This window comes from Artemia franciscana, chromosome 15 (genome assembly GCF_032884065.1).
Source record: "Artemia franciscana chromosome 15, ASM3288406v1, whole genome shotgun sequence".
Taxonomy (NCBI): domain Eukaryota; kingdom Metazoa; phylum Arthropoda; class Branchiopoda; order Anostraca; family Artemiidae; genus Artemia; species Artemia franciscana.
This window is the reverse complement of record NC_088877.1, coordinates 22,248,273-22,266,176: the sequence shown is the minus strand read 5'-3', so window position 1 is coordinate 22,266,176 and position 17,904 is coordinate 22,248,273. Positions and strand designations below refer to the sequence as shown.

Sequence of the window (17,904 nt, the reverse complement as noted above, 5' to 3'; positions counted from 1 at the left end):
TTCTGAAGGCTTGGGATTGTCGGGTAAATGCTACCAAAGAAAAATTTTTCAAACAATTTTTTGTCAAATCCTGAAACCCTACTATTTTTGAGTGTTGAAATTCCCTTCTTTGAAAAGTCCTTTTCTGTAAAAAAAAAGTCATTCCATTCGAATGTACTTGGGAGAGTACTTGAAAGTACTTAAGAATTTATTGGTACTTGAGAGCTTCAATTGCCTATTTATTTTACTTAAGTATTAAGTACTCCAGGAAGAATGTACTTAAGTAAAACTCAAGTACCTTTATTTTGTACTTAAGTTGTACTTGGAGTACAAGTATATATATATATATATATATATATATATATATATATATATATATATATATATATATATATATATATATATATATATATATATATATATATATATATATATATATATATATATATATATATATATATATCGCTGATTTTATATACTTTACTTTAGTATATCTGCTGATGACGTCCACTGTGTATGTGATCGGAATATCCAGTGTCTTTATTATTTTTTTTGCGTATAATAAAAGAATTTATCCCTATTTGGACTGTTATTCATAACAGAAAGGTTTTTTTATGTTGAGTAGTTTCTCGTCAAAATATTTGACATTTATTTGAGTGCTTACAGAAGAATATAAATCTGTAGCTGGGGAAGGGGGATGTAAGTCTCTCGTGTTTTACAAATGATCGAAAACACGGCTTTGCTTATTCGCAATTCTTTTGCTTTTTTAAAGTAGAACTTCCAATTTCCGTTTCAACGATTCCTCTCAATTTTAGAATCACTGGTCCCACACAATCACCCCCCCCCCCGGCAAAAATAAAAACAAAACAACAAAAATGTTAGAACACATCCGTTATCATCTTTAACAAAAAAATGCAACATTTTACTTTTTTTTTCAGACAATTGATAACCTAAGAGTAAGGGGTTCTATTATACGTTGAATTTGAGATGATAAAAGGCTCCAAGCGTGGTGATAGGGCAATGACACATAGGCCTAAGCGTTCACTTTAGGAGTCAAATTACACAAACTTTTTTTTTTCAATGCTTGAAAGCCCAGTGGTTAACTAGACCCTAAACACGAAGATACAACTTGCATTTAGAATTCAGGCCAAAAAGAAGACTTAAACCCTTTTATATTAGCGTGTCACAGTTGGTCTTTCATGCCATAATTTACTTATTTATTTTCCAAGAAACTTTCTTACCTGGCATTACACCTGATTTTATATCATTTTCTATGCTTTGACTATGTTGATGTGAAGAAAAAGCTATGCTGTTCTTATTCCCACCATTCATCGGCGAATGAAGTAACTGGGATGTTTGGGAGGTATCAACAGTATGTGAATCTGGAATATAAATTGAAATTGTTTCAAAACCTCGATGCGCCAATACAAGAAATAAAAAACAAAGTTAAACGAATGTATGTACTATTTAGATATAATATATTCTCTGAAATTCCTGCACATTTTGGATATTTGATCAAAGATGAATAGGATGGTATCTTTCCCTGAGGAAAAGTACTCAAGGTAACCAAATTAATCCTTATTTCAATTTTGACCAATTTTTACTGTTTTGTTCAATTACGACTTCTTTTTCAATTGAAATACACAGAGCGTGCTTTCCCAAACTTTTCCCTGGCCTTACTTCCTAACCGTAATAGTACCCCAAGCTTTACGCGATCCCACTTATTGATACCATTTGTTATAGAAACTATATTGAAGAAAGGGATTTATTTGTAGTATTTTCTTACGATTGAGTTTTCAACCATAATGTCTTCAAAACCTTTTCCACAATCCCAAGATACAACTCCGCAACCCCTCACAATGTGGAAACATCCAGATTCAAAAGCACTGGTTTAGAACCACGTTTAAAGGATAAGCATATTTTATTTACTCCCAATTTACCCATAGCTATAATTCAATTGAATTCTTACCATTCAACCTGATTCGAGCATCCAATGAAACCTGGCCTCTTGTTGGTTGTTCAGCAGACTGTTCCCCAAGAGGTGACTCATGCCGTATGCCCATGCGTCTTTCTAACTCACCAAGCTGTTCCTGGATCCTTCGACGAAGACGACGTTCTTTCCTGAAGCGACGTTGAAATACGACTAAAATAGAATCCTGTTGACTTTTTTGGACTACGGCAAGAGGCATGAACAAATTTAAAAAAGCGTTTTAAGATATAAATCTTAAGAACAATACATATTGTATTTATTATTGAACAGAAAGAAAACTTTGACATACACAGGTTATAAAAAAAAATGTAGTCAATGACCACTTTTACCGATAACTTACCAAAATGGAGGGGGCTGGTGGACCTAGACAGAAAATCGCTTGGTTCCTGCTTTTCCCTATTTCTTATGATTTTCAAAAATTTCTGGACAATTTACTGTTCCTAGATTTGTTAAAATCCAATATAAATTTATATATATAAAATTTACTGGTTATGTATCATAGGTTTAATTCTAAAAGGCTAGCAAATATATGAACCATTTGATATAGATTTTATGATTCGTAAAAAAAAAAAAAATGAAAATTGTAAATCATGCGTGGCATCCATATTGTATATATACTTTTATTTATTTGAGTCTAATTCTTTTGATCGTTTTATATTAATTATAGTTTTGCCGCATCCTTTAGTTACATTTATTTTCTAAGTTTCTTGTATTTTTTTTTTTGCAAGTCTCCTTTCTCGAATTTTCGTTCCGTCATTTTTTTTCATATTCAGTATTTTCTGATTAGTCCATTTGTGTTTGAAATCTGCAGATAAATGAAAGGGTGCTATTCTAAACCAACCCCAAAACTCCAAGCCATGATAATTTCGATTTGTTATATCCAACCGTTCGTGGGAAACGAACTGCACGCAAAGAGCAACTCGTGTAAGAAGCAACCGAAACTATAAAATAAAAGGGAGTTGATAGCAGTATCAGTGGTACCGATAGAGGAAGGAGGGTAAGTACCTTCCTCCCTAGATTTTTGCCCCCTCCTTTAAGATTTTGAAAATAATTTCTTTGATATTCTCATTGAAAACCCGTTTTTTGCTTTTTGATTGGAAAAAAGCGTAAAAAGTAAAGAATCCTTAGGTTTGGAGAAATGCATTTTGTTACACTGTTAGAATAGTTTGTTTCCCTGTTACCCACCAAACGTTAAAATCCTGAGAGAATTTTCTTGTTTTTGGAAAAGGGGTAAAACACCCCCCAAAAGGGTGAGTGATCTTGATGAAAGTTACGCTATCAAATTGAGCTTATAAGAAAATCCTGTAGCACAGGTTTCAAGCCCTCTGCAAGAATGCAAAATTTTACTTTTTTGAGAGGAATGATCACGAATGGGTGTTTATTTGTCTTTTGGTTTGCTTTTTTTTTTTCAAGGGTTGCCTGTTTTGAACCAATTGTTCTAAAAAGCACGAGAAGGCTCTCATTGGACCGCAAATTAAAAGTTCCAGTGACCTTTTTAAGTAACAAAGATTGTACCACATAATAGTGGCGTTTCCATCCATTTTGTGGCACAATATTAAGATTGTGCCACAAAGGGAAAAGTACAGATGGGAAAGGTACAGATGGAGATTGAAGTTTGAAGTGTCCGACGGTTGAAGTTATACGTCGCTTCCCAGTTTTATAGGTAGTAACGCCGCGTGGTAGCACATCCAATCCTAAGCACGCATATGGCTTATACAAAATAAGCAGTAATCACAGATTTTTATTTTATTTTATTTTTTTTATCATAATTCAACTAAGTTGATTCATTTGAGGCTTGATAAATATCAGGTGTAGGTATGTATAATTGAGCGTCACCTTTTAGGAAGGAGGATAGGTGGATTATTGTGCAGACGTGGATCTTTGTTTTTTATATTTAAACATTGTTAAGCCAAAGTAAATTCTGACATTCATTAGCTTGATACACTTATGGAAATAAACATAAAGCCAATCTAAAAAATCAGTCAAGAAAAATGGATAACGCTCAAAATTTTGAACAGTATGTTTGAAATATGATTAAAATCTTAATATATTTAATTATTAAGTTAGTCAAGTACTGAATCAAATTAGTCAGAGTATTTATGCATTAAAAATAAACTTACTTAAAGATTGTATGTGAACAGATTAAGTTGATGCAGTCAAAAATGATTCCCACCATCAAGCCTAAACTTCCTAACACAATTACAAACATTTCGATTATTTTTTTTATAATTAGTTGAACGGTCTTTACTAAAAACTTTCCTCCAACAATGGTAGAATATGTATTACATTACTTTTACGATAAAACCAACGATACGCTGATTTCCTAACAAGCGAAATGAGAGCTCTTTGTAGTTTTTTTTTACGGTAAATCGTTTTGTATTTATTTGTCTTAAAGACTTAGTTTCTCAATGGATGATTCACTATCGGAGATTGCCATAAGAAAAGCTAAAACAATCAATAATGAATTGTGTTTAAAATTCTTGTAAACTAATAAATGTTTCCAAATTAAAAACAGTGTTCGTCAAACATCGTCACGACAAGCCAATTCATAACACTTTTTAATTAGAATATTTGCATTCAAAGCAGCAAAATAGAGATATCCATAAAAATATCAAAACAAATAGTCTTTTCGAACTTCCTCATGACTGCCTTCTCGTGGAAGAGCTTTGCTACGCGTCTAAGAAAAGACACTGCAAGGCCCCATAAAATATTATTGTAATATATGTCAAAGCTACAAGAGATAGAAAGGAAAGGTTTAAATATCCAAACCAGCTTGTAAACTTTTTTAACAATATTCTCATTATGATTCACCTCCTTGGTATTCTTGCCTCCCCCCCCTGAATTTCAATATACCTTTGTTATTCATTTTTCATTCATTTAAAAATGTTTATTGGTAATTCAAAAACAAAAACAAAAAAAAATGGTTCGGGACCATTCTGACGCTTGATGGTCATTTAATTTTCCCAAGAAAAAAATTTCATAGAATATTAGTAATAAGACATTCAAAAATTTACAAAGGTAACGACAGCAGAACCAAGAGAATGGACTTGCAAGATATATGACATTTGACAAGACTGGTAATAAAATGAAGGGTTCTGATTATAAAAAATGTATCAATTCCAGTTGGTGACTTGCAATGTTTTTCAACTAGCAGCTGGAATTACTTTTAAAAGTTGCAGCATCACCACGGGAAAAGGCTTAGAACTTTTCCGTCTTTCTAAAACAGTATTACATTCAATCAGTCATATTCGTTGACATTTAGTTGGATCTATTGAAAAGTTTTCAGATGGGTTATCCAGGGAAATTCGGGTGCTTTTCAAAAAACAGTTATCATTAATATTCTTTTGTCAGTGACAGTGTAATAACTAGTGAGTGAACATTGTTACTAAATTCGATGACATAAGCAGTTCGAGGCGGAAACCACGGCATGTCAACTGAGTGACTAACGATTTCTCCCTGAAATTTGAGATTAGCAATATCGCTCTGTGAAAAAATAAAAAAAATACAGCGAGTCCTAATATTTCTATTCAAACTTGGGTGTGGCGAATCATATTCTGGTTTCCATTTAGCTTCTTTAATTAAATTCTTCGTTAAAATCGCTCTTAAATATTTAACTGAACTGATTTATAAAGATTAAAAGAAATACACAGAGAAAAGAGATGATGAGCTTTTAAACAAAGAGGTCGTTGCTTTCTTGGGTATAAGCCTAGAATTAGGGCTATTGAGAAGCAAATATGTTAATATAAAAATTTTTTATTTCAAAATACTAAGAAAAACATTTTGAAGACGCTTCCACTATATTTTACCCTCCCCCTAGTGTGCAAATATATAGCTCAAATTATGCATTTTCCATGCATTTTGCCATGCGTCACTCTCTTTTCAGCTCGAAGCGCCTCAAAAATATGTTAACCACGATTTTACTGCACATTATGAAATAATAATTGTTTTCTTAACATATTTCTTTCTCAATAGTTCCAATTCCAGGTTTATAACCTTTCTTGAATAAGAGATTCGTCAAAGTTAACCGTATTCAACGACAAGATTACAGTAAGTTAAGTTTTAATACCCCTCACTATGATAAAGCACATCTACAATATTTAGTTCTATCCACATGTATTCCTAAAACAACATTTTTTAAGCATCTCATTTCCAAATTTTTCAATCCACTTCCAGGATTGAACTCGGTACTTGAACTACTAAATATTTGTGTTGTGGCGATAGGATAAAATATTTCGAATGTGATCAGAATCCTAGGGATTCTTTCAGAAGAGATTTGATTACATCACAGACAAGCCCAAGAATTCTACTAAATCAAATATTTTATTATGTTACTCCAATACATAGTCTACACGAACAAATGAAAATAAAGACACTGCTCAATAAAATTCAACAAAACCAGGTAGACAATTTCTAAAAGTTTGATGAATAGACCGACAACCTATGACCCGTGTGTCACTGATTAACCCATTTACCGCTTTAGTTCCAAAAGAAAGTGCGATGTACAAAAATAAAAGATAAAATATAAACATGGAACGAATGTTGTAAGAATCGAATGAAAGTTAAAATCAAAGCTTAGAACAATATTTGAATTCGAGGACAAAATTGCGCTAACTATAATGGGCGAAATACAGTGAAGTTTTCCGAACAAATTTTAGCATTGTAACAGACGGTGTTCATAAAGTTCGTAATGTTGCTTCGTTAATCTTCCGTAAACCTTTACGTGAACAAGCATTAAAGTTAAACTTTAGTTAACTTTTTTCGTAAAGTTCATAAAGTTGAACAACAGGGAAAGAGTTTCAGAGCAAAACTTTTAAACAGATTTGGAAATGTGGAATCAGGAAACTGAAGATATGCTGATTTCAAGTGTAGTAGACATCAAAGGCTTGGAATTTAGTTTCAATATTTTGCACTAAATATCTAGGGTGCTATGGGACTGAATTCTTGCCAGGATTTTGGCACCACTATCAACTTCACAAGAAAACAGAAAAAAAACAGGGATTTTTGATATGCTTGATCCTGAAAACAGAATATGTAACAAGCCCTTATACTTCAGTAGACTATATTCACACCCCAAGCTCCTTATTTCTTCATGACTTTTTCTCCGAAATATGAAATGCTTCAGAAATTTGAATGTTTGCTGCTCAAAACGCACTTAAAATACAAGGCTCATATGAGCGGTGAAAACTTTACGGAAACACTTTGCGAACGACTTCACAAACCTTACAAACGCCGTCCATAAGGCTTGAAGCGTGTGTTGCAGCGTTGCCAACGGCTTTGAAAGACACTGTATCAGATTTCCGACTAAAATTGTACTACAAGAAATTAATTTGCACCTTCTAAACGACACGTTAAAAATTTGCAGTAACAAGAAGAAAATTTTCCATAAACTAAAACTTGGAACAGATGTACGAGTAGAAAAAGAGAAAATGAGACCAAAAATGTACCGCAAAAATTGATATGTACCGAGAAATTTCCACAAGTGGCACAGGAATGTGCCAAATTGTACTAGGGCCTCTAATTTGTACCAAAAACGGCACAATTGTACCGCGTTGGCAACGCTAGTGTGTCGTGCTCTCAGTTGCAGAGTTGCCAACGGCACATAATTTAAGTCAAAAGGACGTTCTCGTCTTCCGTAATACAATGATATAAAAGGGTAAAAAAGTGACATATTTTGGGAATTTATTACATAAGATGAAACATTTCCCTGGGAAATATATTTTAGTAAAAAAATATCTTTTGATATATAAAAACGTTAGAAATATATTTGGTAAAGAAAAGTCATTCATCTCGTCCTGGATTTGAGTTTTATGTCATTTTACAGCTACAGGGTTTGGTTTCAAGTATAAAAATAAAAGGTGTTGTTCCTTTTAATCTTGCCAATTCTCGTTATTCGGGTTCAGAGACGCCAAGTGGATTAGTTCCCGAAAGTCCCCTCGTTCCTCGGTATCATCAAAATTTTATCACTGAAAATCCCAATTGTAATAGTTAATCCCAATAATTCAAAATTGTAATAGTCTTTCTCTAGTAAGTTTATTGACAAGAAATAGACCGGGTACTTGGTCACAGTATATACTGACAAATATAGTCCAATTATTTGTCAACAAAATTACGATGGTTAAGTTTGGGGGACTAACGATTAAAAGCTCCGCGAAGAGCGCTGAACCGGTCTAAGGCCAATTTGAAAAAGGTCTATGATGGCGCTGCGAAAGATCTCATATTGCTTGGTACTTAAGTAATTTTTCTACGGATGAAGGATGTGAGGACAGCGATTATCTCATCTTATTTATGTCACAAATCTTTTACTATTTGCAGGTTTTATGACTTAGTGCTTTCACACTTAGGCATTTTATATGGAAGTTTTATATCATTTTTTCATTATATTTAGTATGAATTGACCACTTCAAAAAAAAGGTTTGCAATGCATGTTTAATCAACAATGCAAGGGGCAAAAAATAGGTTGGGGACAAATTCATCTCATAGAAAGTTGCCAACCCTGCTCAGTTATAGATTATGTTCAGTAGCAAAAGGAGCTCTGTCATGCAGATACATAATTATTGTGCATTTATTTCAGTGACATAATTAATTACTTTGAGAAATATTACCTTAAGCAATCGAGTAAAAAGAGGTTATTTCCAGATGTATGGGCAGGAAATAATGAATGAACTAAAAATGGTGGTAAATATGTAAAACAGTTACTCCTGTCAGGATTTAGAATATTAAACGTCAGTTTTCTTCAAGATTTCAGGATAATGACGAATGAAGAACAACCTGAATACATTGTTAAACCTAAAGCAAATTTTGGAAAAAATGTAAAGTTTCAAAGTGTTGTGCTACCAACTACGATAATGCTATATCTGCCAGTTTTATAGTAGATCTTATCATTAGTGCCGACAGAAAACAATTTACATACGGAAGAACACACATTGATGAATCAATCCTAACAACCATTTAATAAATTCGAAAAGCAAACTGAGAGTATGAAAAAAAAAAAAATGCTATTTTCACCTAGAACAGTTCAGCGTTACGATTAAAAAGATTCTGGCGGACAGGTTAAATAGGATTTGATGTCTGGTACCGTAAATTGCATTGCAATAGACGAAAGTATATTAACTAAAAGACTTTTTGAACGAAAATTTCACTGACCATAACGCTTCTTTGATATTCGCATTTGGGTTGATTCTGACCAGCAGTCAACAAAGGTTGCGGACCGATGACAATGCATATGACTAGTTGCTTTGTTTTCCAATTGTGACCGAACGGAAATTGCACGAAAATAAGTAACATTTAGGAGGAGGCAATAATAAAAAGACAAATTTTATGTAGAAATCCCCATACACTCCAGAAAACTTAGGACTTGGAGAGGGGCCTGATGACCCGCCGTATAGGTGCGTCCAGGAATCTACGCACACTTGCCTAACAAAATGTCATAAATCGGCGATGTGCTGTGGCATGATCCCTTTTAATAGTCAAAAGTACTAGATTATTAAATTTTTATTGGAATAACTCGTTTTTGATAATAAGTGACAACTGGTTTGACACAACCATCCCTGGGTAAAAAAAACAACAACGAAAAACATGGATGGGTGATAATTCCTCTAGGGAAAAATATAAAAATTATGTAGAGAGTAGCTTTGGAGTTTTCAAATATTTTAGATATCGTTGCATGATCTAGTGTTACACTCATAAGTAATAGAGAAAGAAAAACCGTCGATTTGTTTGTCATGCTTTAAAAAACGCTGGTCCTTCAAATCTTTTATCTAAGAGTCTGAATATTTTTAGACACATAACTCCTAGGGTTAACAGCAACATCAACAGCAACATTTTCAAAGAAAAACAGCGGAGGGAAAACGACGATAAAAACAAAACAGTGACAATAATAGTGGTAACAGTAAAGAGTATTAGCAGCATCAATAACAACAATATTAATCATTCATAACAACAGTTTTAATAGTGAATATGATAGTAAAACTTTATAATAGTAATGCTATATATAGCAGTTATAAATAACACCACAGCAGTTATTTTTAATTCAAAATTTGACTATATAATTAGCACTCGTATTTCTTTTTTATAGTCTCATAATTTCATTTTTATGTCAGGCTTATACCTTTTGACAAAGAAATATTTTGGATGTATGTATATGTAAAAGCAAGTGTTTTTATTGGTAGGATTAAATACTAAATTAGTAGGCCTTTACACATAGAATTACAATTTTTGTCGGCTTTCAGCTTCACAGCAGGACACAAAAAATTGATTTATCAACTTGACTGAACCTATTCTTGAAGATAAAATACTTCGACACTCTTATCTGTCTGGGTGGGCATTTTCTTACGGCAAAACCAATTTGCGGTACAAGTAATATTTATCCAGCCAGTGAATGTACGGTTTAAATAACATAATAGTTTATATAATATTTTAATTTGACAGAAAGATCACCTCATAGTTATCAAACCGTGCAAACTTGATTGCGATTTAAGAAATTTTAACTTTTGACACATCGTAATTAATTACTTAATAAGTTAATTAGGGACGAAATGATAGTCAAAATCAAATAGAATTGTTATAAACATTGAAATTACCTTCCAGACTATACTACATGTCATTAGCTCAAATAATGTCAATAAGAAATTTTTCTCAATATGGAGCTCGTATTTTTCTCTAACCAATGCTTCGCTCTTTCAAATTTTCCTAGCCTTGTGCAAGTACGGGGAATATCAGAATGTAAAAGGTATTGGCTATGCTGAACTGTGTGAACTACACTTCAACTGCGCTTACGTTACTTGCGCTTAACTATGATTGCATGAATTATACTTTGATTTGTCAGAAAATCATCATCCAGTTTTTTTGATTCGGCTGGACGCAAGGTATTCTACACGCCTTTTTTATTAAAGAAAAAAAAAATAACTGCAAGTAAGGAGCGACATTAAAACTTGAAACAAACAGAAATTATATGAAAGAGTTTGTTCCCTCCTCAACGCCTCGCTTTTTACGCTAAAGTTTGACTCTTTGTCACAACTCTACTTCTTAAAACACTTAAAAAACATTAGGGTAAATAGTGAGGCGTTGAGGAGGGAAGAAACCCTTTCATATACGGAATAATTTCAGTTTGTTCCAAGTTCTAATGTCGCTCCTTACTTGCAGTTTAAAAAACTTGTTTTTTTAATTTAATTTCTGAACGTTTTTGAATTAATGCATGTTCTGGTTTTGGCTCACCACACATGAATAAATAAAACGAAATTTGCACATTAGTTTTTTTTCTAAATAGCTTTCTCATAATATTAATCGGACGATTTTGATAAGAAAAGGGGTGGGGGAGGAGGCCTAGTTTCCCTTCTTTTAATTACCTAAAACTGCAACTATATTTTTTATTTTTTTACGAACGTTTTTGTTAGTAATAGACATACGTACCTAACGAATTAACTTACGTAACGAACTTCTATATTTTTGTATTTTTATTACGTATATGAGGGGGCTCGCCCCCTCATCAATACCTCGCTCTTTACACTAAAGCTTGAATTTTGTCCCAAATGTTTAAGAATGACCCCTGAATCACAAAGGCCGTAGAATAAATAGTTGAAATTACTACAAATACTTTGTAGTAAAGAGCAAGATATTGTGGAGGGGATGAACCCCCTTATACACGTAATATTGTATGTTCGTTTTAGGTTTTAATGCTGCTCATTACTTCCTGTTGAATCTTTTTTTTTATTATTTTCTCATTTTTTTAAAAATAATACTAGAAAATGCTTCATGGATATTGTCTTCCCTCATAAGAAATTCCTCCATGGAAAGATCCCCCCACGTAACCCCCTTCCCCTGACCCACCCCCATCCCCAATGTGAAAGAGTCCCCCTGAAAACGTCTGTATACTTCATAGTAACCATTACCATATGTAAACAATGGTCAAAGTTTGTAACTTGCAGCCCCTCCCTTGGGAACTGTGGGGTATTAAGTCGTCCCTAAAGACATAGTTGTTAGGCTTTTGACTAACACGCTTAAGACAGATCACGCATCCGTGATCTGTCTTATGGGAAAAAATGCAACATTCCACATTTTTGTAGGTAGGAGCTTGAAACTTCTGTAGTAGGGTTTTCTGATACGCTGAATCTGATGGTGTGGTTTTCGTTAAGATTCTGTGGCTTTTAAGGGGTGTTCCTCCCTATTTTCTAAAATAAGGCAAATTTTCTCAGGCTCGTAACTTTGAGTAATACTAAACTTGGAGAAACTTGTATATTTAAAATCAGCATTAAAACGTGATTCTTTTGATATAACTATTGGTATCAAAATTCCGCTTTTTAGAGTTTTGGTTACCATTGAGCCGGGTCACTCGTTACAACAGTTCGTTACCACGAACTGTTTTTGACGTTTCTAATGAGAGTACAAGATTATGGCATTAGTTCATATGCTACAAAATAGTTAAAATATAATTGAAAAAAGAAAAAGATATACTGTTTCCTGAATAAATTAAATTGAAATATAATTGCTTTCAATTGATAATAAAGAGTGAAATGACCTAAAGTGAACAGAAACTACCATGTAACTGAGTGGACTTCCCTTCGATACCCCTGAACGCTAAAGTTTTACAAAGGTTTTGCTGAAAATGTATTTGAGTACAGCAAATATCTCCAGTTTGTGGTTGCAAGTGCATTATTTACTGATTGCCTTCCAAAATGTTTGAAATGAAAACTGAGTTGTTGAAGCAATTACACATTAATAAGCCCTTTCATTATGAAGGAACTTTAAAAATACCTCTGATCTTAGATCTCATTACTCTTATGTTATGGTATTCGTTTTTCAAGCATTGGGAAAAATTAAAACTTTATCGAAAGAAGTAGGGGGTGGGCGGTACCAAAAATTGGCACTTTACTGTGGTATGATCTTTTTTTTTAGTTAAATATGATAGTGGATGTTTACATTTTAGTGCGAATGAACTCTCTTTTAATATTATATTGCAATTGATTCAAAACGATCCCCCCTATGTTTGAAAACACGCATGGGTGAACAATCTTCTCGGGAAAATGCGAATTCCAAGATGTGGGATGCTTAAATATTTTAGATATCATTGCATTTTTTTTACTAAAAATTGTATCCCTTTTTGGGGGGTGTTTAACTCCTTTCCTACATTATACAAATGCTTATGTATTAACAATTTTTGGCGATCAAACTAAAATTAATAAATTTTTAAAACAAACTCGTCTATTTTCACCCTTAATTATTTGATTATATCGCTTAGAATATATAGGGGGTGTAGCATAACTGGATCGACTAAAAAGTATTCTGTTGAAGCATAAATTGCGATATTTGTTTTTTTTAGTTTTTTTTTTTAGAATTTTGAGTTCCATTGGCAAGGGCCTTTCTTTATTAGCTGTTTCTTACTACGAAAACTTTGATCATGGGCTCTCTTAAATTCAAAGCAGGCTTCGACCCAGCCACACCCCTATGATTTTTTTTGGAGGGGGGTTAATTAAATAAACCACTTTTTATTTCATAATTTGAATAAAATGCTCCCACAAATTTGGTTAAATTTAGAATTTCGGGAGGGTTCTGGCCCCCTGAGTACGTTCCTGCTTCCACCCTCCTATTTGGTTTTATGTTTAAATACTTAATTACATCTTATGAAATAATTATGGGAGGATGGGGGTTACAAAAAAATGATTTTCTGATCACCATTTTATGTTTAGAGGAGAGTTCTCTAAATAGATCTGTCTTAAAAGGCAGGGTTGCACCGTTCATGTACAGGCTGCATTTATCTTCAAGAAAATTCGCCATCGTACATCATTATGACCACCGAAACTGGGAGGCAAGATAAATAATTTGTTGTAAATCTATTGGATATCTTAAAATTTTCGCTCGACACCATTTTGGCCCTCTTCGGGCTAATATTCTTATACTGTGCCACGAAAGACAGAATAGAACACTTGTTTTACATCTTGGTGTATTCTGTTTTTTTTTTAATTTGATGGAAACGAGAACTTAGATTTTTGGTCAAGTGAGCCATCTCCTAATACTCTAGGACCACTGATTTGATAAGATTGACCCTGTGAAAAAACCCACGATAAAAATGAAAACAAACAAATAAAAACATATCCATGACCATCTTTCTCTAAAAAAGTACGAAATTCCGCATTTTATAAAAATTCCGAATTAACTCTAGGGCTCCCTGTTATGCTAAATGGGATGGAGTTGTTTTCACCAGGATATTTCCCTTTTTAAGGTGTTTTTCTTTTTTTCTAAAATTACTCAAATGTTCCTACACTCATAAATTTTGTTGGGTAACTAGCCTTTTTACATATTGGTAACTAAGATTTACATATCTGGAATCATCGAAATTTCCTTGGCGTGCATCTTGTTACCGAAATTCCTTTTTTTAAGACTCTCATTTATCATTATATAGGTCACTCTTTACTTAAAGTTTGTTGCCACGAGTTGTTTGCTACGAATTACGAAAAAGCTGTAGGTTGTTTTGTGATAGTAAAGCTTTAGTATTCTCTTACTTGTTTGCTCTAAGTATATTTTTAAGCAAATATTGTCGAGGCAAATCGTTTCAGGTTTTCTTCGGGTAAGGACAATATACAAAATATGAGGGTAGAATTTTTATCAGTGACAGGAAATTATTATAGAATTTTAGGGGCCATTTTCTCTTTTGGATGCACATTTAGTGGGTTTCATTAACCTTACGGGGGGAGAGGGAGGGTAAAATGTTAGTTCTTCTCATAGAAAAGACAAACATAGAAATTCTTAAGCACTGGTTCATCAGATACCATTTCAGTATTCTTAAGAGAGGGAGGAATGGCCCATGTTTTTCACGAGAGGTTAAAACTGCAAATGTATTTAATTTTCCAAATTTTTGGAAAAATATTCTAGTTTGGTACACATTTCATTAACTTACTAAGCCTTGAGAAGGGAGGGAACTACAAAAGTAAATATTTTGTGAGACTCATCTTTGTCAATCTTAAAAAAATATGGGTAACTGTTAGAATTTCGTTTAAAGTTATAAAATAGGTTCTGAATGAATTCAAAGAATTTTCCCTCTTATTAAAGTAAATTTAAGTGCACAATTTTCGTAAGAAAAGAAACCGATTAAAAGTCCAAATCTTTTAATGGAAGCTCCAAAAGAGAGTATTATTTTCACGGTGAAAACGATTTGCTTCCTAAATGTCCTTGTTGAAAAGATTTGTATCGAAGCCTTTAAAGTTAAATCAAAGTCTTCTATACCCTAGCCGAATATGTTACGAAGCCATTAAAAGGAAAAAAATAAATTTAAGGAGCTATCTTAGACAACATTTAGTTTTTAGTTTACTTTTATTTATGTAGGTTGCAGCAAAAGAGAAATCGATAAACATTATAAAAGAAAAACCTATGTTTGTAACTTGGTTACAAACCTAAGTTCGTTTTTATTGTAGATATTTGTTTTATGTCATTTTCTGTTATGTTCTTGCATGGGACACAGGGAGTTCCACAAGGGCCTAACGACGACCGCACAAAAAGACGAATATCTAACATTTCCATCATTGCTCTCTGTGCACGAAATATAATGGCAACGGATAATGATTAAGACTGCTTTTACACTGATCTGGAGACTGCGATGTAGAAATACTCATACAAAACTTCCTGATATTAGCTGATAACTGTAACTCCCTTATCAGCCCAACATACCCCCATGTCCACGATATTGTTCGCCCATTCACTTGCGGCCAGCAGTGCTCCAATGGGGGTAGACTACTCTAGTTCTACAGATCCCATAGCCTTGCAGTCACACAAACGGTGGCTTCAAAATTGCCGTAATTGACCATATATTAGTCCAGCAGCGTTAGAGCTCCTCTGTAAATGATTTTCAAACTTACAGAGGAGCTTGAAAAGGTTCAAAATCTGGAAATGATCATTACTACCGTAGGTAGCAAGATACGTCCAAAGCCAAATCCGATGAAGAGATAATAATGGAAAAAGAATTTGGACGTTGGAAAGCTGAAAATCCAAACAGCGATAGAAGGTTTTTTGTCTGAAGTTACAGAGCTAGTTCGCAAGCTAGACAGAAGCCAGCTAGATGGAAGTAGCAAGATGCTTCCGAAGCTGAGTCTGATGAAGAGATAATCCTGGAAAAAGAAATTGGACGTGGGAAAACTGAAAATTCAAGCAGCGATAGAAGGTTTTTGCCTGGAGTTACAGAGCTAGTTTGCAAGCTAGACGGAATTTGATGAAGACTCGGGCGCAGAAATTATTAGTAATGCCTCAATAAATGCAAAGAAAGACCCAAGTCACAGAGCAAATCGTAAAGTTAACTGAGGCAAATCAAAGACATCAAACGCGTCAGCCGCAGTAAAAATGGAAAAAATCAGAAGAGTAAATTAAAAAACCTGGTAAATTTAAATCTGAAACACATGTAAGCTCCAAGGGGATCCTGCCACCAAAAGCAAAAAAGAAAAAAATACCGTGACGTCTGCATGGGACCACCTTCAGCTTCAGAGAATCGGAAAACTATCAAACTTTTAAAAAATAGTATATCACCTGACGAAGATGATCTAATCCCCTTAGTCTCGCCATATATTGTAGTGAAGCAGCCAGAACCTATCTTCGAATAGATTTGGGGAATAAGGGTTTTTCGTCTGATTTGGAGGTGTTAGTGGTGAACAGAGTATTTGAAAACAGGCACGAATGTGATTTTACGCAACCACTCAAGAATGCCACTCATGGATACGGCTACCAAAATACTCTCAGATGTTTTCCTCAAAAGGATCGAGGTAGCAAGGGATGAGGGAAAACGCAAAAAGAAACATTGTCGATTTTGAAGAGGAAGAGGTTATACCGTCTTATACTTCAGCAGTGAAAACACTTAAGCCTCCCCAAAATTAACAGTTTTTCGATTTTGTTCCTGCTTTTGACTCTGTAACCCTCAAAATCCTTTTGACGAAATCACTAGCGATCTCGGTGTTAACGTGTTTGGTCTGGATCACACGTATGACATTGTCACTCTTGATGCTGATCCAGAAAATCCTAAGCAATGCTAAATGAGATAGAACGTTTCACTTTACCACTGGGCATGAAGGTCGGCGCTGGCCAAATTAATGTCATTTACCTTAACATACTTTCAGATTGTCAGCTTCAAATTTACGGACAAGAGCTAGAAAAATCTGATTGCCTTGTTTACCTTGGTTAATTGATATATTCTATTAAGTGGCTGTCACCTCAAAAAACTAAATTCTTGGGCCCACATTTTCTAACTTTCTAAGAGACATCCTTTAAATAAGCAGTGAAGGGAATTCAACCCCTGACATACCATTAAATGGAATGATATATTTGGGCTACGTGTGCAAAATACGTACTTATGGGGTGTCGCACCTCCCCTCTTACTGCGGATAAGGTAGTTTTCAACGGAAAACTTTAGTTTCTTAACTTATGTTTGTAACCAAACCCTGCTTTTACTCAGTCACATTAAAGTTTAGAATGGTCATGAATATGATGTTAAAAAGACAAAAAAATGCTCTAACAAAAAATTCTAACGATAATCTTTTTCTAGCTATAAGAACTGCAATGAAAGCTAAAACGAATGGGAATTATCCCGAATGTGAAGACGCTCTCCCACCCTTAACTCCCTCGCTCTTCCAGCTAAACCTTTTTTTGTCAGTGCTTTCACAATATATCTTCTAAAAGATAGTTAATTTTATAACAGTCTAAATTTACTGTCACAATACTTTGAGAATGAAATTGTTTTTGTATTTGCTTTAAACAATAGAAATGTTAGTTTATATATTTTGAAAGGCAACCGTTAAGCAAACTTGGCTATTTTGGGCTCCAAAATGCTTTCAGAAAAGAGCAAGTCAAACCATTAAGCAAGAAATGAGGGAGTGGGGGCTGAGAGATTTATAATCCTCCTTTTCCATTTCAACAAATATTTTTTTCCCAGGAGGATTTTATCGAACTGACAATTGCAGAGTGTC

The 17,904-nt window shown here is 33.8% G+C and overlaps 1 protein-coding gene across 3 annotated transcripts in view; it reads right to left on the bottom strand.

The window, feature by feature from the left end:
- The window catches only part of LOC136036192 (dachshund homolog 1-like), a 120,527-nt gene that overhangs the window by 13,979 nt on the left and 88,644 nt on the right, over nt 1-17,904 (bottom strand). For all 3 annotated transcript variants that reach the window (XM_065718267.1, XM_065718269.1, XM_065718268.1), the window contains 2 exons: nt 1,949-2,122; nt 1,221-1,361 (listed from right to left, as the gene is read on the bottom strand). In XM_065718267.1, the coding sequence (XP_065574339.1) occupies nt 1,221-1,361; nt 1,949-2,122 (315 nt within the window). The remainder of the gene's footprint in view (nt 1-1,220; nt 1,362-1,948; nt 2,123-17,904) is intronic.